The sequence below is a fragment of the Malania oleifera genome, chromosome 7 (assembly GCF_029873635.1).
Source record: "Malania oleifera isolate guangnan ecotype guangnan chromosome 7, ASM2987363v1, whole genome shotgun sequence".
NCBI lineage: Eukaryota > Viridiplantae > Streptophyta > Magnoliopsida > Santalales > Ximeniaceae > Malania > Malania oleifera.
Window position 1 is genome coordinate 36,667,924 of NC_080423.1, and position 25,662 is coordinate 36,693,585.

A 25,662-nucleotide genomic window follows, 5' to 3' on the forward strand; every position below is an offset into this window, starting at 1 on the left:
GCTTTGGCTTCGATTACTTGCTATAAGCCTATCATTATTCATATTATTGTTGTGCACAAAAAGAACTAATGTATAGCGACCGGTCATTTCGTGATCATGAGAATCTATCAATTTCAAATGAATATAGTAATCTTTCAGATAGGTCATGATCGATTTTAGGCTGCTTTCCTCCTGGGGAGTACTCATGATTTGGATAACCCAAATACCCAGTTAAATAAAACTCGGTAATGGTACTGTTCCAGGCTGCAGCTAAAGGTCTTTGGCATTTTTAATGCAATATATACTCAGCAACCACAATATTACATGTGCCTTGCGGCCTCCTCACACTTTATTCCATGCGTTGTTAAAGACTAAAGAGCATCTCTGTTCATTAAGAAAGAAAAGGGTCATTGGCTAGGATTGACTTGCAGCTCCTCTATTCTATCTCGGTGTATAATATGGTTTTAAAACTGGTACTGTTAACCTCGGATGAAGTCTTTGATTTGTTTGTCAAATCAGTGACTTTAAAGCCCGCTATGTGTAGTGATAATCACTTATTAACAAGTTATGGCCAAAATTATTATCAATAAAAAATATTAGGTTTATTTTTATGCAAAATTTTCCTATTATTTCTCAAATTAATATTCTGGAAAAAGATTATAATTGTAAGATTAATAATAATTAATGTTGAAAAATATTATTATTATTATTATTATTATTATTATTATTATGAAAAGGTGTAGGTCGATTGATATTCTTATTTTCGAGGAGAATAAGAATTAATTGTATGATTAATTCATAGGTATATATATATATACTCTTTTTTCTTTCTTTGTAAAAAAAGTTGTGCTTGTCCATCATGAATTTCATATTTATGCCTTAATTTTTCTTTTTTTGAGGAAAAACATGGGTCATCATACCCAACCAACAAAGTTAAGTCATGCTAAACCAAAGTTGCGCTCTTGTTTGTGTTTTTTAATCCCGATAATTTCATATTTATGCCTTAATTTTTCTTTTTTGAGGAAAAACATGGGTCGACATACCCAGCCAACAAAGTTAAGTCATGCTACACCAAAGTTGAGCTCTTGTTTGTGTTTTTTTATCCCGATAATTTCATATTTATGCCTTAATTTTTCTTTTTTTGAGGAAAAACATGGGTCGACATACCCAGCCAACAAAGTCAAGTCACGTTAAACCAAAGTTGAGCTCTTGTTTGTGTTTTTTTATCCTGATAAATTCACAATTTAACCTTAATTTCAGTTGTTTGGAAGTTTTACTTGCTTGCTTGTAGGGTGATGGTGATTTTTAGATTGGGAAGTATGCCTTACCATCACAATTCATAACATGTCAATGCATGATATTAGTATACATTAAAAGCATACAGTATTAATCGGGTATGTGCAGATTATGAAGGTTTTTGACTTTGTTCAAAATAAATAATTATTGATCATGGACTATATTTTGGAATAAATGAATATATATGGAGTTTAATTTTTATTTCATCCAAAATGAACTAATTTGAATTAAGTCATATATTTTGAAGATGTGAGTAATGGACATATTATATAGTTTATAGATAAAAATAGACTTGACGATTGTTGTTCAAGAAGAAAGCTATGAACATGTTAGGAATAAGTTTTGAATTAGTAATGGATTGCTCATTGTTATTTCAAATGAACTGTCTTTTGAAAGTTTTTTACAAATTAACCATTGTCGGAAGTCATTTTCTACGAGAAAGGAAGTGTTATTGGGTCTAAGGCCAATTTTTTATTCACTAACATGAGTCCCTTGTACTAAAAAATCATGCTATTACAGTATATGTTATTCAGTAACAGTGAGGTCTTCAGTCATTCATTAAATATCGCACTTTAAATTTGGTTCTACTATTGGATGCCAAATGGGTTTATGATTTAAAAAAAAAAATTGTAAGAGAGAGTAGAGCGAAGAAATCAAATGCTCCAAGAAAACCTGATTACATGTTCTCTTCAATCATAATTGTGTCATGGGTGAAAATTTCATACATTCATTTTTGAAAACCTGATTACATGTTCTCTTTAATCATAATTGTGTCATGGGTGAAAATTTCATACATTCATTATTTGAAACTAATTTTTAACATTGAACCAATGAAGAGGTTATTAGTGTCCATATAGCCAAACGTCCAAATAGGTTTTTGAAATATTTGAAAAGATAAGGAAGGTCTACGATAAATTTAAGGGGAGATTATTATATTTTGCCATTTGACTATTTAACAATGAACTATGGTGAGTATAAGTGTCTTTAAAAGTCAAATATTGAGGAAAATTGTAAAATTTTTAAATCTTTTTTGTACTCTCATGGAGTGTTGGTTTGTTTTTATCTCAAGTCATAGGTTAGTTAACTAGAGAATGCTAATATGTAGGAAGATCTATCTCAACTATCAAATCATTCTCGAGTTTTATCTAAATTATATTTTATCATTATCATTTCATGGAGTTTCAAATTCAAATTAGAGTCTCATGAATTCGGAAAACATTATTTAAACAAAATCTAAAAAAATATTCTTGAATTGGGGTTAGTGTGGTTAAAAAGCATAAAGCTTGCGACCCATTTGGTATTTAAAGTTGCAATTGCAAATTAATATTGCACTTTGTAAATGGATTTACAATTATAATTGACACTCACCAGCGAAGTTGCATTTATTGTTGGAATTGGTGTGATCTCAAAAGGGGGGCTGAATTGAGTTTTAAAAACTTTTTAGTTAAATTAAACATTTATGCCGATTCACCACATATCATATCTTATTTTCACATGTGTATATAAATTAATAAAACGATAAATGCAGATATTCACGTGGAACATATCTCATTTAAAATAGAGGTGTGCATGCAAATAATTATAACGATAAATGAAAGCACACACATGTGAAAATTTAAGTGTAGAAATATAAATGAGAGAGAGAGAGAGAGAGAGCGACACAAGATTTGTTATCGAGATTTAGCCAAACCAACCTACGTCCCCACCTTAGGCATACGCCCTAAGGATTCCACTAAGTACTCACTTTAAATGGGCAGTGCAACGCCACTTATAATCATCTCCTTATTAGGCGAGGAATACCCTAGGTCACATTACAAGGCTAACCCCAACCTATACACCTCTCCTTACAAGGTGAGAAATACCCCAGCTAAATTATCAGGCTGAGCCGAACTGGACTCCCTTACGGGGCGGAGATTCCCCAGTATAATTACGAGTTGAACCCAACTCATCTCTCTTATGGGGCAGAGACTCTCCATTTCAATTAACGAGCTAAACCTAGTTGTTACATAAAAACATTTTTGTATATATAAAAATGCTTCTGAAAATACAAACAAAGATGTACAATATTAAAGCTCAAATATGCACTTCATGATGATATGAATTATGCTCAGTAGAGAAATGATGTTTTTCATAATAACTATTCCAATTTTGAAGAAATATATATATATGATAAAATGCTTCAAAGATTTGAAGCCTAATAAAAATATCTCCAAAAATATATTTTAATAAAAATATAGAAGAACTTAGGGTTTGCTCTTTAAACAGTTTTTGCACAAATAAAATATATATATGAATATGTATATAAGATAAATTTGTTCTCCAATAAAGATTTTTGCAATAAAAGATTATTTGGAGAACTTAGGATTTAAGCTCAAAACATTTTTGCAATAAATTCAATAAAAAATAAATACCCAAACAAAAATGCTCTCTTACAAAAATATTCAAAGAATGAAAGAAAGAGTGTTGGGAGAGTAGAAATATTTTTGCCCCAAAGAAAAGAGTTTTGCAATAAAAAAATATTTGGGGAACCTTTGATTAAAAATAATTTGAGAGAATTTTAAGACTAATCAAAGTTGCTAAACTGAGTTATGGAAAAGGTATTTATAGATTTTCAAGAATTTTGATCATTGAGGGACACACTTGGTATTTTGAGAATGTTTAATTAAAAAATTAACGACGTTTTAGCCCTTAAAAAATTTCCAACCTGAGAGGTGCGGTCGGCTGACCTTCAACATCGATCAACCAAACACACAACCATTTTGAGTTTTGAAATAAGTTTGGTTGGCTATAGGAATGACCGGTCGGTTGAGCAAGGCAATTTTCTAGACCTTCGTAGGTTCGGTCGCCCAGTCTTAATGCCGATCTGCCAATTGTTGCAGGTCGGTCGCACGAGGTGTTTTTGACCTACAAGGTTAGTCGGCTGAGGGTGGTAAGAAGTCAAATTTGAATGGTCGGTTGACCGTTGACAATACGTTCTTTTTATGGTTGGTTGGCCGAGGTATAGTCAACTATTTAACTTCTAACCATAAGTGTGGTCGGTCAATCGAGGCATTTTAAACGTCAATGGGTCAGTTGACCAGGGCTATTTAATTAACCCAAAAATTCAAACGTCAGTCGACCGAAGTCTACCCTAAGGTCTATTTATGGCCTTTGATTCCCTACAGTTAGTATATGGTCGATCTGAGCATTAAGTCATATCATGCAAATGCATGCATAATTACAGACCAAATATGAAAACTAAAATATAATTACAAATGGAAATAATTAGTATATTCTTCATTTACTTTTAGATCTTTCCATATAATACGTCGGATAATATGATCTTGATGTTTCTCCAAGATTTCATGACATTTACCTCATGTGTGTGCTCAATCATGAACCTGTTCAAAAACACTAAATGAACACATAAAATACTTGTATTTTGTCAGCATCAAAAAAGAGATCGAACTCAAAAAGTCAACATTTACTATTTTCAAATGACTGGAAGCTATATAGCCATAAAAAAAAAAATTACAATCGAACAAACTATATTGACATTTTATTCACTTTTTGCAACCATAAATTATAAATGTTAGTGCATTGCCAAACATTTCAAAAAATATATATTAGAATTTAACATATATATTGAATGGGCTCAATATTTCTCAAAAGAAGAAATGTCAAGAATATTAATTTTTTATTTTATTTTTGTTTGTCGTTACCAATTTTTATAATTAAAAATTTTTTATATATCTCTGGCCCTAAAAAAAAAAAACCTGTCATATCATATTTAAGAAATTATTCAAATCTGCCCTAATTATAAGCTAAATGAATATCAATAATATATTCATACTATCTAATTAATCGACAACAAGTAATTTGATAGTAAGAGTTTCAATGGAACATTTAACTTCACATTTCAAGCAATGGTGGACTTATAAATTTTTCTTGGGCGTAAAAAATTATATAAATAATAAAACATAAGTATTTTTCTTTGGTATTTATCAAAAAAGTAAAAATTCACAACTTGTTTAACATTGGTAATAATTGTTAATTTAATAACATTATTAACCATAAAATCTTAATTTTATGTTCATTATTTTTTAGAATGGGCCAAAAGCATATCTTTAGTGGAGACAATTCTTCAAATTTTCTAAAAAATTTCTTTACTTTCAAACTTTATGGACATCAAATTTGTCTAGGTCAACCACTTATTTTGAGAATTATAAAATATATAAATATTTTTTTTATGATATTATACTATAAAATGGATCCAACAATAATCTATTTTTATATATTATTTCTTAACCCTATCGTATACGTTTCATCATTAGGGTTTTTAACTCAATCGGGTTGGTTCAAGTGGTAAGGACGACTTGTGACTTTTGAGACTCTAATGTCACGAGTTTGATTCTCCCTTGAGAGTTTATCCGATGAATTACTCACTCATCGGATTTGGTGTCGCATCATAGTATTCAAAGTGGCGTAGTGGTGGTTGGAGTCTCCGGATTATTAAAAAAAAATCATTAGGGTTTTTAATTTTGTTAATTTTTATTTTTATCTTTTAAAATTTTTAACAAGTGTGCTTAGAGTAATGTTCTTTTTATTTTTTTTATTTTTTTTAAATGACGAAAAATGATGGTCGGGGAGGGAGCAGCGTCAGCCTACTGGTAAAAGCAAAGTTGAGTGACATAATCATGAAAATTTGGAAGTGGGGTTTGGGCTTTTTGTTTAAGACGAGGCTGCATGCAATTATGAAAGAAAAAGAAGGGCAATAATCCATAGTTTTGTGTGAAAAAAGCCGTAGGACTGGGCATCCAAAGCAGAGGCGAAGGGTCACTTTCATCTCTGAATTTACACAAATGCCCTTCGTTCTATAGCACCGGTTGGTTCAGTTCAAACGCCCGGCCTTGTCTGAAAAATTAGTGTGGGTCTCAGCCCTGGCCGGTCGGAATTTTTTTTGAAAAAATTATGATGGTTTGAAAATGAGTCCAGATCAGATAATCAAACCCGACCATTGGTCAACCAGATTCCGATTGGTTTCGATTCACAAAAATATCACGCTAAGACTTTTAATTTGGTTCACTTTCTAGAGTTTTGTTTCGGACAATCGAACAACGTATCCCTTAATCTGACTAATCTCTTAACGAAATTCATCAATTTTAATGGAATTTGATTCTTCTCCACAGCTCATATTCAATTCATTTGTTAAGTAAGTTGAATATGATTTTAAAAAAGCTTACTCATTGTTAAACAAGTCAGGTCAATTATATTGGAAAAATATTGAGCAGGTCGGATTGGTTATTCTTGCAAAGGATCCAAAATTGAAAACCCAAACCCGTCTACTCTATGTGGCCGCACCCCATGCACCCCACCCAAATATCTAATTCCCACTCCCTCTCCCTTAACCACTAGCAGCAAAAATACTAAAACCCATCAAACCGTATAATTTAACACATGATTTTCTCATGAAATTGAAGTAAACATACATGCAAATATTAACATGAAACGGTGACAAAAGCATATACACCACAAAAAATAAGTTTATTAGTGACGGTTTGAAATTAATCACCATATCTGCGGTGACAAATACTTATTAGTGACGAATTAAACAAAACATTACTAATAGTGGAGTATTAGTTACGGTTTTTTTTCGTCACTAATAATCTCTGACCGTCACTATAAATTATACATATTCTCGACTCAAATTCGTCACTAAAATCCAAATATTAGTAACGGTCCATATCTGCGGTGACAAATATTTATTAGTGACGAATTATACAAATTATCACTAACTGTGGAGTATTAGTCACGGTTCTTTTCCATCACTAATAGTCTCTGACCTTTACTACAAATTATGCATATTCTTGGTTCAAAATCGTCACTAAAATCTAAGTATTAGAAACAGTTATAAAATCGTTACTAATATTTGGCCTTTAGTGACGAATTTGAATCGAGAAAATGTTGATTCTATAGTGACGGTTTTAGTCTTTAACCGTAACTAATACTTCATCCTGCTATTATTAGTAACTTTTTTTTAAACCATCACTAATACTTTGAAATAATTAAATTTTTTCTAAAAAAAATTCTTATAAAAACTTGTAATTACATTTTAGTATACATAAAATTAAACCAGCATTACTAAAACATTTATAAATTATTCAAAATTCAAATACAATTTATTCAAAATTCAAATACATACAAATACAAATTGAAATTAAAAAATAAAAAAATGATTATGTTCAAATAACAAAGAATACAAGTCAAAATTAAAGTTACGCGCATACGACCCGATTATAGTGCCTGACATCGTCGTAGTGTTGTGACAGCCACAAAATCCTACAAAATAATAATTATATAAGAAATTAGTATACAATGTTTGAACATATATGTATATACTATAATTAAAAATGATTTGATAGTAAAATTATTAGACATTCGGACATAGTGCAAAAAAAATAATGCAATCGTAAATAACTAAGTTTGATTAGTCGGAATTCACCCAAACTCAGAGTGGACCTCGTATGCCCATTTTGGACTTGTTTTGTAGGTCATACAGTTCAAACTTGGGAACCAACAGCTCATTTTACGTAGGTTTAGTTATCGGTGGTCATTTTACTTACTAGTATGGTGGTGGTAGTTAGTTTGTGGCAAAAACAAGCGTATTTACGTTTTGGGTACCCTGAACTCCATTTTTGACTTGTTTTGTGGGTTATATGGTTCAAATTTGGGAACCGTTGCCTCAATTGATGCAGGTTTAGTTCCCATAGGTCTTTTTTATAATGAGTATGGTGGCTGTAGTCAGTTTGTGTAAAAAAGTATGCATATTTCACGTTTTAGGCACCTTGAACCCCATTTTTGACTTGTTTTTAGGTCCTGCGATTCAAACTTGGGAACTGTTGGTTCATTTGATACAAGACTAGTTCCTACGAGTCATTTTACTTACGATCACGGTGGTGGTAGTTGGGTTGTAGCAAAAACATCTACATTCCATGTTTTGGGCACCTTGAACCCCATTTTTGACTTGTTTTGCAGGTTTTATGGTTCAAACTTAGGAACCATTAGACCATTTGACGCGAGTATAGTTCCCACAAGTCATTTTACTTACGATTGTGGTGCCAGCAATTGGGTTGTGACATGAATAAGCATAAACCATGTTTTAGGCACCTTGAACCTCATTTTTGATTTGTTTTGTAGGTCATACATTTCAAACATAGGAATAGATTTAGTTCCCATGGGTCATTTTTGTTGGCTTTTTGAGTCCGATCTCCATTTTGATGCTGATAAACACAAGTGGGTCTTATGTGTGCTTTTAAGTGCATGAACAAGGTATAATTCAGGTCACACAAAAGATCAAGAGGACATGGAAGTCATGACACGACTCAAAGCTCATATCTGGCGTATTCCATAGAGTTAAAGAGCAAAGAAGAAAGAAGAAGACATTTGTGTGTTTACTTGTAATTGCATTTAATTTTTATATCCTTGGTCTGTAATAATGCATGCATTTGCATGATATGTTTTAATGCTCAGAATGACCATAGATAGACCCTAGGGATCAACACATCTCACCAAAAACCCTTTTCTAAATAGACTAAAATCATACAAAGTTTTGGAAATAGCTTTAAGGTCAAATTTGAGGCTAAACGAAGTTTACAAAAACTTCGGTCGACTGACGCTGGATTTTTTTCGTGTCCTAAAGAAGACCTAGAATGACCCTAGGACACTCCCACATGCACATATATGTATGTATGGTCATTTGAGTAGGGTGATTGCATGCTTTTTATAAGACCGAAATGCACTAAATAAGCACATACGGTTGATCGTACTCTCTAGTACAATTCCTCCCAGTCGACCGAACCAGGACCGGGTCAACAATTTGACCACTGCCTGGTCAACCGAACTTGCCCAGTTCATTTTCACCCAATCGAACGAACTCCCTAAGAGTCAACACATTGACCATCTAGTCGACCGAGCCTAAAATGCATAACAATGCCCTGTTCGACCAAGTTCCCACATGTGAGAAGTCAACGGTATGGTCGACCGAACTAGTTAGTTCAAAAGGTCCTCGATCGACCGAACCACGCTAAAAAGGAAAATTGCCCAAAAACCTCTTTGACTGGTCGACCGAACTTCTAGTTCAATTTTCGCCCAATCAACCAAGCTTGCACAACTCGGTCAACCGAATCTCGCATCCGATCGACTGTGCCTCTCGGGTTGGTGAATTTTTTACTACCGTAAAACAAGATTATTTTTAATTAAACATCATTAATTTTTTTCTACAATGACCTCCATGTCCCCAACGGTCATATTTTTTGCAAACACTATAAATACCGCCTCATAACTCTAGATTAATAACTTTGATTAACCCAAATTTTTCTCTAATCCATTATTAATCAAAATTCTCTCAAAATGTTTTTTTATTGTTTAAATCATTCTTTTAGGGCCAAATTTTTATACAAAACTCTCTAACTTTCTTCCACTCTTTCATTTCAAAATCACTTTTGAAGAGAGCATTTTTTTTTTTTTTTTTGGGCATTTATTTTCACATGCTTACTCTCTCACTTATTCTTTATTTTTGAAAATCTTTTTGAGAGTATAGCTTTGGTTTCTCCTCATTATTTTTATGATAAATACTTTTGGGAGAATTTATTTAGTGCGCAAATATTTTCTTGAGCTTAATTCCTAGATTCTCCAAGTATTTCTCATTTGCATAAATCTTTGTTGGAGAACATAGTACTCATTTTTCATACACATTATATTTGTGTAAAAATCATTGAAAGAGTAAAACCCTAAGTTCTCCTATATTATTATTGAAATATCTTTTTGGAGAAAACCTTTTATTAGGATTTAAATATATAGTTAAGCACCCTTACTCCTCTGAGCATTATTTCATATCATTGGAGTGTTTATTTTTATGAGCTTAGTGTGTACATCCATGCTTGTATTTAGAAGCTTTTTCATATGTACAAAAACGTTTTTATTGTAATGGTTGGGTTCATCCCATTAATTGAATTGGGGAGTCTCAATCCCGTCAATAAGATCGGTTTGAATCAACCCAAAATTGAATTGGGGAGTCTCAGCCCTATAAGTGAGACTAGTTCGACTTAGCCTAATAATTGAGCTAGGATTTTCCTCTCCCCATAAGAAGATGATATAAAAGACTTCTGCTCTACCCGGTTAAGTAAGCAAGTATAATTGAATCCTTGGGGGGTATGCCCAAGGTGTGTACGAAGGCAGTATTGGCCGAACCTCGTTAACAAATCTGTGTGTCATTCTCTCTCTATCTTATTTAAATTCCTACACTTAAATTTCATCATGTGTATGTTAGTTCATGTTTTGCTATAACCATCTTACATGCACACAGAACTAATTTAAATGAGATATATAGCATATGTGTATGTATGCACATACTGATAACTTAATCATTGTACGTACACGTTTTCAATATTGAATAAGATATGAACTATGGTGAATCAGCGTATTTGTTTAAATTAACGAAAAATATTTTTAAACCCAATTCACCCCCCCACCCCCGGCCCTCTTGGGATCACACCAATTCCAACAATTTTACTTATGAGCATGGTGGTGGTAATTGATTTGCGACAAAAACATGAACATTCCATGTTTTGGGCACTTTGAACCCCGATTTAACTTTTTTTGTACGTTATATATGATACAAGCATGGGAACTGGTTCCCACTTTTAGTGACGAAATTGAATCTATATTTAATAGTTTCGTCACTAAAAATCAGTTATTTTTTTGTAGTGATCATTGGCTCGTTTGATGTAGGACTGTTGGCCTAACAAGATTTAATCTCGTTTTGATGACAACAAACCAAGATTACTTAACATGTCTATCACTACAACAAAGCTGGTTTTTAGTGACGAATTTATTAGTGATGGATTCAATTTCATCACTAAAAGTGGGTATTAGTGACGGTTTTAGTAACCGTTACTAATATAGCACTATTAGTGACAAAATGAATCCATCACTAATAATTTCGTCACTGAAAATTGGAAAAATAATCACGGGAAAACATTTTTCGCGTAGAAATTATCCTAAGAAAATATTAGCAACGATTTCTACTATATTAGTGACGAATTAAATCCGTCACTAAAAGATATTCATTAGTGACAATTAAATAACCATTACTACTATCATTTAAAAAAAATAAAAATTTTTATTTCAGGGTATTAATGACGAATATACAAATTCGTAACTATTGGCCAATTATTAGTGTTGATTAAATAATCGTCACTAATACTTCCCATATTTAAAAATAAATAAAAATTTTTTTTTCAAAGTATTAGTGACAAATATACAAATTCGTCACTATTGGCCAATTATTAGTGACGATTAAATAACTGTCACTAATACTTCCCATATTTAAACATAAAAATAATTTTTTTGGTTTTAGAGTCTTAGTGACAAATATACAAATTGGTCACTATTGGCCCATTATTAGTGACAGATTTAGGAACCATCACTAATACTTCCCTTATTTTTTAAAAAAATAAAATTTTTTGTTTCAAACTAGTTGTGACGAATGTACAAATTCAGCACTATTGGCCCCTTACTAGTGATGGATTTAAGAACCGTCACTAATACTTCCCTTATTTAAAAAAAAAAATTGTTTTAGACTATTAGTGACGAATATACAAATTCGTAATTATTGTCCCCTTATTAGTGACAGATTTGAGAACAGTCACTAATACTTCCCTTATTTTTTAAAAAAAAATTAAAATTTTTTGTTTCAGACTATTAGTGACAACGCCCTTTATTAGTGAGGAATTTGAGAACCGTCACTAATACTTCCCTTATTTAAAATAAAAATTTATTAACACTATTTGTGACAAATTTTAAGATTCGTCACTAATAGTCTGACACTGAACAACCGTACGCGGATTCCCCAATTTTATTGCTTTCCCTCCAAGCCTCATTATTTCCCTCCATCTCTCAATCTCTCCCTATGTCTTTGTCTCTTCGGTCTCTCTCTCTGTCTCTCCATCTCTCAATCTCTCCCTCTCTCTTCACCTCTCCGGTCTCTCTCTCTCTCTGTCTCTCCATCTCTCAATCTCTCCTTCTCTCTTCGTCTCTCCGGTCTCTCTCTTTGTCTCTCCATCGCTCAATCTCTCCCTCTCTCTTCGTCTCTCCGGTCTCTCTCTCTTTGTCTCTCCATCCCTCAATCTCTTCGATCTCTCTCTATCAGTCTCTCCATCTCTTCATCGTCGCCGCTAAAGCTTCGGGTCCGTTGCCTTCGCCGAGGAGATCAACCGTCGAAAGCATTCCAGCCTTCAAGGTATGTTTCTAGGATTTGAAGAATTTGTTTTTGTGTTTTTTTTTTATTAGTTTTTGTTATTTATTGATTGTAAAAATTTGAGCTTGCCCACAAGACAATCAATGAAGTGGAAGCATTTGAAGGGCCCAAAATGTTGTGTAATGAGCTTTACTGAATCAGAGGAGCTCAATTTGATTTCAATGCAAATGCCTTCCTGGGATTCTGGGTCTTCAACTTGGGTTTGTGCTTGGGCCTTGGGTTCATTTGTGAATCTGTTTGCATAAATTAACAAGGCCTGCTTTAATTTTTGCTAGGCATAATCAAGCCCCATTACAAGACCAAATTGACACCCACAAACCAAGTTGAACTAAATATTTGGTTTAGTTTGGCACATAAATATTAGGAGCCAAATAATTCAATTTAGGTGTGGGATTTTACAAATAAAATTGATCAAACCAAACTTATTGCACACATATAAACTTTCATTTTTAATATATTAGATGTAGATAGAAAATGCAATGTAAAATAAATTATACAACATTTTGGGCCCCTGAAATCCAAAAGCTTGGTACTCTATGGTTTGTTTGGGGAAGAGCCTAGGGAGACTTGATTTGCTGATTTTGTTTAATTTCTTAATTATTTAGTTAAATAAATTTACATTGTTTGAAATCATGATCTTTCTCATCATACGAATGACTTTTACAACTAAATTAACCCTTGTCTAGTTTAGAATTTGGAATGAATACGAGTGAAATTGAAAATTCTAGTTTAGTCATTTTATTTCCTAAAAATATAAATGGTTCATTGTCATTCGGGTTTGGCTTTTTTAAATAGGTAGCAAAATTATTAGAATGTATCCAATATTTTAGAATGAATTTTGTATTTTTTTATTATTTTTGTTATTATCATAAAAGACGATAATGTCATTTTAAGATATAAAAACTTATTTCTCTCCTTAGAATTTACATTCTTTGTCACATTCCCTTAAAAATTTTTCATATGTAACAATCTGAGTTTAGTAATAAAGTTCGCTATGAATGATTCTCAATACACAAATACAAAATGCTAATTTGTTCTTGTGCATTTTCATTTTTCCATTGACATTTCTACAATCTCAAAATATCTAGCACTATTAACCCAATGTTTGGATTATCAAATGGAAGGAACATGTACATTTTTTGGTTGTACATTCTTTACGAATTAACTAATTAATGTTTTTCCTCATCTAAAATTCCAGCCATCCAATCGCTAACATGTAGCACAACTAGAGGTCAAATAGGATCTCATATTTTGTTTATGCCACATTTAATAACTAACCTGAAAAATGCCATATAAGTAGAGGTTTAAAGCAATTAATTCTCTCCCGACACAAAATTCCTACATATGCATATTAGATATTTGACTCTTAGTAATAATTAAAATTAATATACATTTCATAATTTTACTATTTTGAAAAGTCAGTTCTCTTTTGAATTCCATATTTCACGAAAGCAAATATCTGAAATTATAGAAAATATATATTTATGTGCTAGGGGCACGGTATCCTCATGACACAAGTCTTTCTTGAAACTAGGATCTTGAAATTTATAGTTAAAAATTATCTTCCATCAAATGAAAGTCTTCTACATGTATATCTGAATGATTACATGTCTACCAAAATAATCAAACTGCCAGCAATAACTACTCTATTAGTAATGTAAAAATGTAGTTTATCAATCTAAATAAAAATAATGTAATTTATTGCTTTTTTGATATCCTACAATAGACACTTGTGATACATAATGAAGCTTCTCTTTTTAAAAAGAAAAAGTCTGTTTCAAATGGGGAAGAGAAAATACTAGGTCATGCGCCTACCATGTCATGTTTTAGAGTATGAATCAAATCCTATCTACAAGAGAGTTTGATGTGGCTGCAATGCTGCATAGGAGTAGCTAGAGAGGTGAGGCCACTTCACTAAAGTCTCTACAAATTATAATACACATTTACCCTGTGTTTGGGAGCTTTTATTTCAGTCGATTTGCATTTGTGGATTTGGACAAACTAATTTTATCTAACTAGATACAAATACAAAATGAAAGTTCAAAATTTAGGCCTTGAAACACAATCTTAAAAAAGTTTTCAAATAATTGTAAAATTAAAATGACCCAACTAAAGACAATGTAGCCTCCAACTTGAGAAGTTGTCCATTTGCGTGGGATAGGAAACCGTAGGAAAATTGAGTTGTGGGCGTCCATGAGTGCTAAATGTAGTCCTCCATTAATTTCACTAGCAATGCATTGTCTACAGTTATTCTATAAAGTCTAAGCAATTATTACAGGATCATTTCTTTAAAAAAAAATAGTAAGTATGCCTCTAACATGATCAATTATGCATTTTCAAAATTTTGGCATTATCCTCTTCTTTTTTGACATTTCATATATGATTCAAACTTACAAAAATTTAAATGTAGCTACTATTATTAAGTTCTTGTGTTAATAATTACAGGATTATTTCTTTTTAAAAAATTAATTTTGTGTGTCTTAAATCTCATGATCATTTTTTAGGTACCAAATTTTCAAAGTTTTGGCTCTATATAAGCTTAAAACTTTTAAGTCCTACAAATTTGCCTCATTAGAAGCAAGTTAAGGACAAAAATATAAAAATAATTTGTTAGTGAAAAAAATTGGCTTTTAGCTTTTCAATTATTAATTTTGAAACTTCTAAAAAACTAAAAGTTGATTTTTAGAAACTAAAAAAATATACCAAAAGTTATACTTACCATTATCTTTTAAAAAGGACAAGACGAAAGAGGGACATCAAACTCACCCTAAACAGTTTAAATGTTTACCTTATTATTTATGAATTAATATATTATAATCATATATATATATATATATATATATATATTAAAATGATGCGCTCACCTGAGCCATTCCTAATGATTTTATTTAGTTTAGTAAATGAGTTTTGAAATTAAATTTATGTTGAACTTTTTTAATAAGTAGGTGTGGATATTTTCTTGTAATGTTATTGTTAGGAATAGCTTCCCAAGAGGGGGGGGGGGGGTGAATTGGAATCTTTTTATTTTAATATATTTTTTAAACTAGTTCTTTAGATACTAGATAGAACACAACAAATAATATATAGATACACCTTAGAATACTTGTAATTCAAACAAACAAGATAATTAATAACGTTTAAACAATTTAACCACTTAATCAAGAGTAATATATATTTTGTTGATTTCCCTGTGAATATGTACCACCAGCTTTGAATTAACTTCCGGTATGTACCTTTCTTGATTAAGATTTCCGCAGATTAACCAACGTACTCCCTTTTGGGTTTCCGCAAATGGTTAATCAAAAACGTACTTTCTTAAATACCAACAATCTTTATTTCTTTCTCTTTAAAACTTATTACCTGCACTTTGAAATCATACAACACAGAAAATAACGTATATAAAATAGAGAGAAAGACACAAGATTTTTACGAGGTTCAGCTTCAACGCAGCCTACGTCCTCGTCCTTGGCAAAATAGCAATGGTTTCCACTATCGTAGTTCCGTTACCGGGTGGAACAAAACCTGTTTACAATCACTCCTTTGGTCAAGACTAGAGCCCGCCTTCTCCAAACAATATATCCTTGCTTGGTCAACGTTCCAACAGCCTAGAAACGTTCAACATCTACAAAAGAAATATCAAAACCTGATGTACAAGAGAAGCTCACTCAAAGAGAAGATTAGTACAGATAAGAACTATGTACTTTAAAAGATAAAATATCAACAATGAAATAAACTTTTGAAGCTTTTCAAAGAATTCACCAAAATCCTTTTCTCCAGATGAGAAATCAGTAATTCTTCAGGATTTGATGAACAAAATATCAGAACAACAATACGTTCAACTTTGCAAGAGATTGAGTAAGAGATATTAGAACAAGAGAGCTTTAAGAGAGTTTTCAATTACTTGATATGTTTTGATTTGCAAAACCATGTATTTATAGGCTTTCAAACTTGTTTCCATGTTGCAAAAGTTTCCTTTGAGAGTTTCCCAAAATTTTAGAAAGTTTAGAGCTCAAACGGCTATATTTTAAAACATGAAAAAAAATTTTTGCCTATTGAACAGTGTTCAGTTGACTGAAGTGTCGTGGTCAATCAATTGAAATTCCTTAAACCCTTAAAAATTTGAACTAGATACAGGGTCAGTCAACTGAAGTCAGAGTTCAGTTAACTGAAATCGCAGGTTCAGTTGACTGAGGTCACAGGTTGAGTTGACTGAAGTGTCTTATACTTTCAAAAATTAAAACAGGATACAGGGTCAGTCATCTGAAGTCAGAGTTCAGATGACTGAAATCACAAGTTCAGTTGACTGAGGTCACAGGTTCAGTCAACTGAAATTACTGCTGCAACTCTCTGCCTGTTCTGGAAATTCTTCAGTCAGCTGAACTTATTCTTCGGTTGACTGAAGTAATTCTTCAGCTGTCTGAACTCAATGTTCAGTCAACTGAAGTCTTGACTTCAGTCATCTGAACTAAAAAGTTCAGTCAACTGAAGTGTCTACTTCAGTCTTCTTTACTTTCTTTTAAAAAAAACTCTTTTGTTTTCTCATGAAATAAATATTTAATTTAAATAAGTCTTTAAACATTAATAATCTCTTAGAAAAAGCTTCAAAATATATTTCAAAGATATTTTGCCTTTTGAAATACTTACATATATGTTTCCTAGGCCTTCAAGCTTAAGTCCTCTCATTTCTTGAGATATTTTAAACAATTTTCTTGAGCTTCAACAATATCAGACCCTTCATGAATTTTTGAGAAGATATCTTCATACTTGACTTATACTTTATTCTTCTCATAAATCATACTTGATCTAAATTTAAGCTTTTGCTTTGAATCACACTTGATTCATATTTCCTGAAACATCAAAACTCAACTTTGTTTTAAGTTAAATCATCCTTTGTTTGTTATCACCAAAATCAATTGAAAGACCTTGCTAGGCTAACAATCTCCCCCTTTTTGATGATGACAAACAAGGGGTAAAGGTAAAATGTAAAGTGAATTACTCCCCCTTTCTAAAAGCCATAGAAAATTTTTAGTTCATATAAGAAATCATTTTCTCAATATATGATTGCAGCAAATAACTCAGATCCTGATTTCAGTTCAAGTTCACATATATATATTAAGGAGGTTTTAAGTTTTATCTTTGCTAGCTTTTCTTCCCCTTTGGCATTAATCAAAAAGAACAAGCCAATTTAGAAAGAGCCAAAAAAAATGTGCTGAGAAGAGATATATTTATATATATATATATATATATATATATATATATATATCCCATACATCAAGAAGTTACATTTAAGCAGAAGAACAAGATAAGGTAAAAGATATCAGTTGAGAGCAAAATACATAGAAACCTAAACTAGATAACATCTAGCTATCCTAGTCTTCTTCTACAGAATCATCTCCTTTTGCTGTTTCTTCTCCTCCTTCTTCTTGAGACTCTTCTCCTTCTTCAGTGTTTCCTTCATCATCTTCAGTGTCAGAATTACCCTCATTTGTATCATCATCATCATTATCATCATCATCACCTTCAGTACTTGGATGAGCAGAACTGATGTCCATGGGATCACTGCCCTTAGAAAGTTTAGCTTGATAGTGCTCTATAAGAGTCACTCGTTTATCAAGTGATGTGACCTTTGCCTTGATACTCTAAAGACCAGTGCGTACTTCAGAAGAGAAACTAGAAAAATCTTGTTGTAAGGATAAAAACCAAGAAGGTGCTTCTGAAGATAAACCAAGATCTTGTGAGGAGGAAGATTGAGCTGCTGTTAAAACTGGAGCAGAGGCCGAGGCTGATGCTGAAACTGATCCTACTGCAGAAGCAGATGGTGTTTTGGCAAGCTTAGCAACTTTCAAATACCAGCCAGTACTACCCTTATCATAGCCCATTTGTTTAGGAGAAGTCTCATTGAAGAAATCATATCTAGTCCTTTTTATGAAAAATTCAGAACCAGTGGTAACATTAAGTTTAGTAAAGAGGAGTGTAAGAAGGCCTCCATAAGGAAGAATAACTCAATTGGATTCCACCTTAGTCCACATCCAATAGACAACCAAACTAGCCAAATCTAATTTCTTACCTTTAAGAAGACACCAAAGAACAAAACATTCGATGTAAGAAAGATGATCAAAAGAACCTTGCTTTGGTAAGATATTAGTGGAAATGATCTTATGAAGAATTTGACCTTTTAAATTCAATTGTTTGTAAAGTGGAGGATGTGCAAAATAAATAGGCTCACGTTCCATAATCATAGGAAGAAATTCTGCAGGGGTGAAGCCTTGTTCTAGGATCCAAGACTGAGTAAACACGGGACAATTAAAATCTCCTAGAGTAATTTGAAGGATAGGAGATAATATTTCAGAATTCAACAAAATTTTCTTTCCTTTAACCTCGGAAGTATAAATCTCATGTTCATATTGTATATATGCATAGAAGATTTTGACTAAATGAGGAAAACAACCCTTAGGTTGTTGAGTGATAAAGTCATACCATCCAATATCACGAAACAAGTTCAGAATATCAGGAAATTCAGTGACAAAGAATGACACATCTAGAAGTTTACCTAAGATAGGTTCTATAGAACTCAAGGAATTTTGATAACGAATTCGAGCTTTAGGAGCAACTAACCATTTATCAATATTTTGGATTTCTCTGCCTGAAGAAGAACCTTTGTGCGTAGTCTACTGGGTTTGAGGCATGGGGAGAGAGATTTGTAGACACTTGAGATATCTGTGAGGAATCTGAGTAGGGTTGTAATGATGAAGTGATGAGAAAGTAAAAAAAAATGGAGAGTTTGGAGTTCGGATGAGTGAAACAAAGAACTTCAGAAGTCTGAAGTTAGGGTTTAGTCCACTTGAAAATATATAAATCCCACGACTTCAGATGACTGAGATTAAGTTCAGATGATTGAAGTCCGAAGAATCTGAAAGTTTAAAAATTAGTATAAGTACAGTCGTCTGACGCCCAAGGTTCAGTTGTCTGAACTCTTCTTCTGCTGAGTTCAGATGTCTGAGGTATGAATCATCAGTCATCTGAAGTGTATATAAATTCTGAAATTTTATTATTATTATTATTATTATTATTATTATTATTATTATTATTATTATTATTATTATTATTATTATTACTTTTATTTTTATTTTTATTTTTATTTTTAAAACACTTCTCTGCAGTGAATTAACCCAAGTTCCCTCCTTATATGTATAAATCTTTCTTCACATAAAGGTTTTGTAAAAATATCAGCCCATTGATCACTTGTACTTATAAATTCAAGAATTATATCTTCCTTTTGAACATGGTCTCTCAAAAAATGATGTCTTATGTCTATATGCTTTGTTCTTGAGTGTGAAATTGGATTCTTAGATATATTTATGGCACTTGTATTATCACACTTTATCGGAATTGTTTTATATTCTAAATTAAAATCCTTTAATTGTTGTTTCATATATAGGATTTGTGCACAACAACTTCCTGCAGCTATATATTCAGCTTCAGAGGTAGATAAAGCAATAGAATTTTGCTTCTTTGAAAACCATGATACCAATGATTGTCCTAGAAAATGACATGTGTCACTTGTACTTTTTCTATCAATCTTACATCCAGCATAATCAGCATCAGAATAACTAATCATATCAAAATCCGTGTCCTTTGGATACCATAATCCTAGATCAAGTGATCCTACTAAGTACCTAAGAATTCTTTTTATAGCTGTTAAGTGTGATTCCTTGGGATTTGATTGAAATCTAGCACACATAAATACACTAAACATGATATCCGGTCTACTAGCAGTTAAATATAGTAGGCTACCAATAATTCCTCTATAGTTAGTAATGTCTACTTGCTTTCCTTTTTCATCTCTATCAAGACTTGTAGTTGTACTCATAGGAGTTCCTATTGGTTTACTTTGTTCCATATCAAATTTTTTAAGCATATCTTTAATGTACTTAGTTTGAGTTATGAAAGTTCCATTCTTAGCTTGTTTTATTTGTAGTCCTAAAAAGTAATTTAACTCTCCCATCATACTCATCTCAAATTCTTTTTGCATACATAAAGCAAAGTCTTGACATAAATCTTCATTAGTTGCTCCAAATATAATATCATCTACATATATTTGGACTATTAGCATATCATCGTTTTTGGATTTTATGAATAAGGTACTATCAACTTTTCCTCTTATAAATTCATTTTTGAGTAAAAATTTACTTAACCTTTCATACCAAGCTCATGGAGCTTGTTTTAAACCATAGAGAGCTTTTGTCAATTTGAATATATGGTTTGGATTTTTAGAACTTTCAAAACCGGGAGGTTGTTTGACATACACTTCTTCATTTATATATCCATTTAAAAAAGCACTTTTTACATCCATTTGATATAGCTTAAAATCCTTATGAGCTGCATAAGCTAAAAACATCCTAATAGCTTCCATCCTAGCTACTGGTGCAAATGTTTCATCATAATCAATTCCTTCTTCTTGATTGTACCCTTGAGCCACAAGCCTAGCTTTATTTCTTATAACAATTCCATTTTCATCCTTCTTGTTTCTGAACACCCATTTAGTTCCTATAATTGATTTATCTTTAGGTTTTGGTATAAGTTCCCATACTTGACTTCTTTCAAACTGGTTTAATTCTTCTTGCATTGCTATAATCCAAGAATCATCATTTAAAGCATCTTCAATATTTTTAGGTTCATCTTGGGACAAAAATGCATAATGATTACAAATATTCTTTAGTGAGGCTCTCGTAGTTATCCCTTTTGATGTTTCACCAAGTATTTGTTCTTTTGGATGATTTTTGTTATATTTCCATTCTTTAGGAAGATTTAGATTTTCTATAAAGTTTTCATTTGAGACTACATTATTCTTTTCTTCCTTTATATCAATATCTTTTTCTTTTTGAAGAATAACTTCTTTTTCATCATTCATGTCTTTAATGTCTAAACTATTTGTTTCATCAAAAGTTATATGAATTGATTCCATGATTGTAGAAGTTCTTTTGTTGAAAATCCTATAAGCTTTACTACTTGTTGAATAACCTAAGAAGATACCTTCATCTGATTTTGCATCAAATTTTCCTAGATCATCTTTAGTATTTAATATAAAGCACTTACAACCGAAAACATGAAAGTAGGAAATATTAGGTTTTCTAACTTTCCAAAGTTCATAAGGTGTTTTATTTATTTTTGATCTTATTGAAACCCTATTTACAATATAGCATGCTGTATTTACAGCTTCTGCCCAAAAGTATTTAGGCAAATTATTTTCATTTCGCATTGTTCTTGCCATTTATTGTAAAGTTCTGTTTTTCCGTTCAACAACTCCATTTTGTTGTGGAGTTCTAGGTGCAAAAAAATTATGAGTTATTCCATATTCATTACAAAATCTTTCAATTTCCTTATTTTTAAACTCTCTTCCTTGGTCACTTCTAAAACTTGTTACATTGTAACCTTTCTCATTTTGTAATTTCTTACATAAGTTTATTAAATGGTTACATGCTTCATCTTTGTTTGCTAAAAATATTACCCAAGTGTATCTTGAATAATCATCTACTATAACAAAAGCATATTGCTTACCACCTATGCTTAAGGTTCTAGTTGGACCAAATAAATCTAGATGTAAGAGTTCTAGAGGTCTTTTAGTGGATATGTATTTTTCTTTTTAAAACTAGTTTTTACTTTTTTTCCCTTTTGACATGCATCACATAACTTGTCTTTTATGAATTTAGTATTTGGAAGTCCTTTTACAAGATTTTTCTTAGATAATTTTGATAGTAAATCCATGCTAGCATGACCTAGTTTCCTATGCCATAACCAACCTACTTCATTTATAGCTGTTAAACAAGTTATGTTTTGATTTGTTATTTTCTCAAGATTTATACAATATACATTATTTATTCTATAAGCCATAAACAGGATTTCTTTGTTTTTGGGATTTTGAATAATACATTTTTCCTTCATGAAAATTACTTCAAAACCTTTATCACTTAATTGACTAATACTTAAAAGGTTATGTTTTAGTCCTTCCACTAATAACACATTATCTATAGTATGTGAAGATTCTTTACTAATTTTTCCAATACCAATAATTTTACCTTTGGCATTGTCGCTGAAGGTTACGTATCCCCCATCCTTTTGTTTAAGAGTAGAAAACTTGGTCTTGTCACCGGTCATATGCCTTGAGCAACCGCTGTCCAAGTACCATTTGTCCCGTTGTCATTGTTGTCCTAAGGCAAACCTACAATGAGGGACACTATATGTTAGTTTTTGGTACCCAAATTCTTTTGACTTTCTTTATTTTGTTATTAGTTTCATTATTTGCTTTCCATTCTCCTTGGATTTTAACATATTTTCTTTTTAATGGACAATTAAACATCACATGTCCTTTAGTTTTACACATATAACAAGTGATATGTTCATGTTTGTTATTTGATGAGGTACTAGCATAAAACTTGGCTTCCGTAACAAAATATCCCATATATAGCTTTTTATTCTTTTTATTTGTCTTACCATTGTAGCCTATTACTTCTTTGTTTCCATGAAGTCTTTGTTGTCCAATCATCTTTTCAAAGTTGTCTTTTCCTTCGGTAAAATCATAGATTATCTTTTCTTTATCCTCAATTTCCTTTTTGAGTTCATTTATTTTTAAATCTTTCTTATTTAAACCTTCTTTATGAGTTTTATCTAACTCTAGTTTTACTACATCTAATTCTTCTTCCAGCTGCTTATTATAAGTATGTCTTTCTTCTTCAATACCTTTGAATGATTCAAGTTGTTTTGCTAGCTCTTGATTTTTATCTTTCAAAATCATGTTTCTTTTAGACACTTTTATAAATCTTTTATGGAGTGAGAATAACTCAGCTTGTAATCCTTATAAGTGGGCAAGCTATCACATGACTCATCACAAGACTCATTTTGAGATTCTAATGAAGAGTAATAAGAATTTACCTCTTCATTGTTTGCCATGAAGCATATATTTGCCATCTCCTATTCACTTGATTCGATTTTAGTTTCTCTAGAGCTCGAGTCATCCCAAGTAGCTTTCATTGCTTCCTTCTTTTTCTTCTTGTCTTTCTTGAATGATGGACAGTCAGGTTTGATATGTCCTAGTTTTTTGCAATGATAACAAATTGGTAAATCATTCTTACCTTTACTTTCTTTCCTACTTGTCTCTCCTTTTTCACTTTTCTTTTTATTAAACCTTTTAGGAAATCTTTTATTTCTTCAAAAAAATTTTCCTAGTCTCTTAGTAATAAAAGCCAGCTCATCTTGATCTAAGTCACTTGTTTCACTTTCTTCTTCACTAGTGCTATGGCTAGATGCTTTTAGAGCAATAGATTTTTTATGCTTAGATTCAGGATTTCTTTCCTTCAATGCCATTTCATATGTGAGAAGTGACCCGATAAGTTCATCTAGTGAAGTAGTCTTTAAATTTCTCCCTTCTGTAATAGCTGTGGCCTTTGGTTCCCAAATAGAAGGTAGGCCTCTTAAAATTTTTCTGATCATTTCATAAGTAGTATAAGTTTTTCCTAAGGCACTTAAGGAGTTTATTATGTGAGTAAACCTAGTATACATGCTTGATATGGTTTCATCAAAATTCATTTTAAAAGCTTCGTATTCACTTGTTAACATGTCTATCCTATTATCTCTAACATCAACAGTACCTTCATAAGTTACTTCTAGTTTATCCCAAATTTTTTTAGCTGTTTTGCAGGCCATGACTCGGTTAAACTCATTAGCATCCAATGCACAATATAATGCATTTATAGCACTTGCATTTATTTGTAGCATTTTATAGTCTAGGTCAATCATATCTTTCTTTTCTTTAGGAATATGTTTTCCATCAACTATTTTAGTAGGGATAAGATTTCCATCTAAGACTACTTCCCAAGCTTTCCAATCCATGTGTTGGAGATATATTTCCATTCTCTTTTTCCAGAAAGTATAATTGTGTCCACAAAATATTGGTGGATGGGTTGATGATTGGCCTTCACCAAAGGGTGCTACTCCAATATTTGCCATTTAGATCTTTTTATAGTTTCTTGTTAGGAATCTCTATAACCCTCTCTGATACCAATTGAAATTAGGAATAGCTTCCCAAGAGGGGGGCGGGTGAATTGGAATCTTTTTATTTTAATATATTTTTTAATCTAGTTCTTTAGATACTAGATAGAACACGACAAATAATATATAGATACACCTTAGAATACTTGTAATTCAAACAAACAAGATAATTAATAATGTTTAAACAATTTAACCACTTAATCAAGGGTAATATATATTTTGTTGATTTCCCTGTGAATATGTACCACCAGCTTTGAATTAACTTCCGGTATGTACCTTTCTTGATTAAGATTTCCGCAGATTAACCAATGTACTCCCTTTTGGGTTTCCGTAAATGGTTAATCAAAAACGTACTTTCTTAAATACCAAGAATCTTTATTTCCTTCTCTTTAAAACTTATTACATGCACTTTGAAATCATACAACACAGAAAATAACGTATATAAAATAGAGAGAAAGACACAAGATTTTTACGAGGTTCGGCTTCAACGCAGCCTACGTCCTCACCCTTGGCAAAATACCAAAGGTTTCACTATCGTAGTTTCGTTACCGGGTGGAACAAAACCTGTTTACAATCACTCCTTTGGTCAAGGCTAGAGCCCGCCTTCTCCAAACAATATATCCTTGCTTGGTCAACGTTCCAACAGCCTAGAAACGTTCAACATCTACAAAAGAAATATCAAAACCTGATGTACAAGAGAAGCTCACTCAAAGAGCAGATTAGTACAGATAAGAACTATGTACTTCAAAAGATAAAATATCAACAATGAAATAAACTTTTGAAGCTTTTCAAAGAATTCACCAAAATCCTTTTCTCCAGATGAGAAATTAGTAATTCTTTAGGATTTGATGAACAAAATATCAGAACAACAATACGTTCAGCTTTGCAAGAGATTGAGTAAGAGATATTAGAACAAGAGATCTTTAAGAGAGTTTTCAATTACTTGAATATGTTTTGATTTGCAAAACCATGTATTTATAGGCTTTCAAACTTGTTTCCATGTTGCAAAAGTTTCCTTTGAGAGTTTCCCAAAATTTTAGAAAGTT

At 31.8% G+C, this 25,662-nt stretch overlaps 1 protein-coding gene across 1 annotated transcript; it reads right to left on the bottom strand.

Annotated features, from left to right (window-relative positions):
• Positions 1 to 17,940: 17,940 nt before the first annotated feature.
• On the bottom strand, positions 17,941 to 18,450 carry LOC131160812 (histone chaperone ASF1-like). Its single transcript, XM_058116694.1, has 2 exons — positions 18,272 to 18,450; positions 17,941 to 18,130 (listed from the first exon to the last, which is right to left on the bottom strand). Exons 1-2 carry the CDS (start codon positions 18,448 to 18,450, stop codon positions 17,941 to 17,943), a joined length of 369 nt encoding a protein of 122 aa, XP_057972677.1.
• Between the last annotated feature and the right edge of the window lie 7,212 nt (positions 18,451 to 25,662).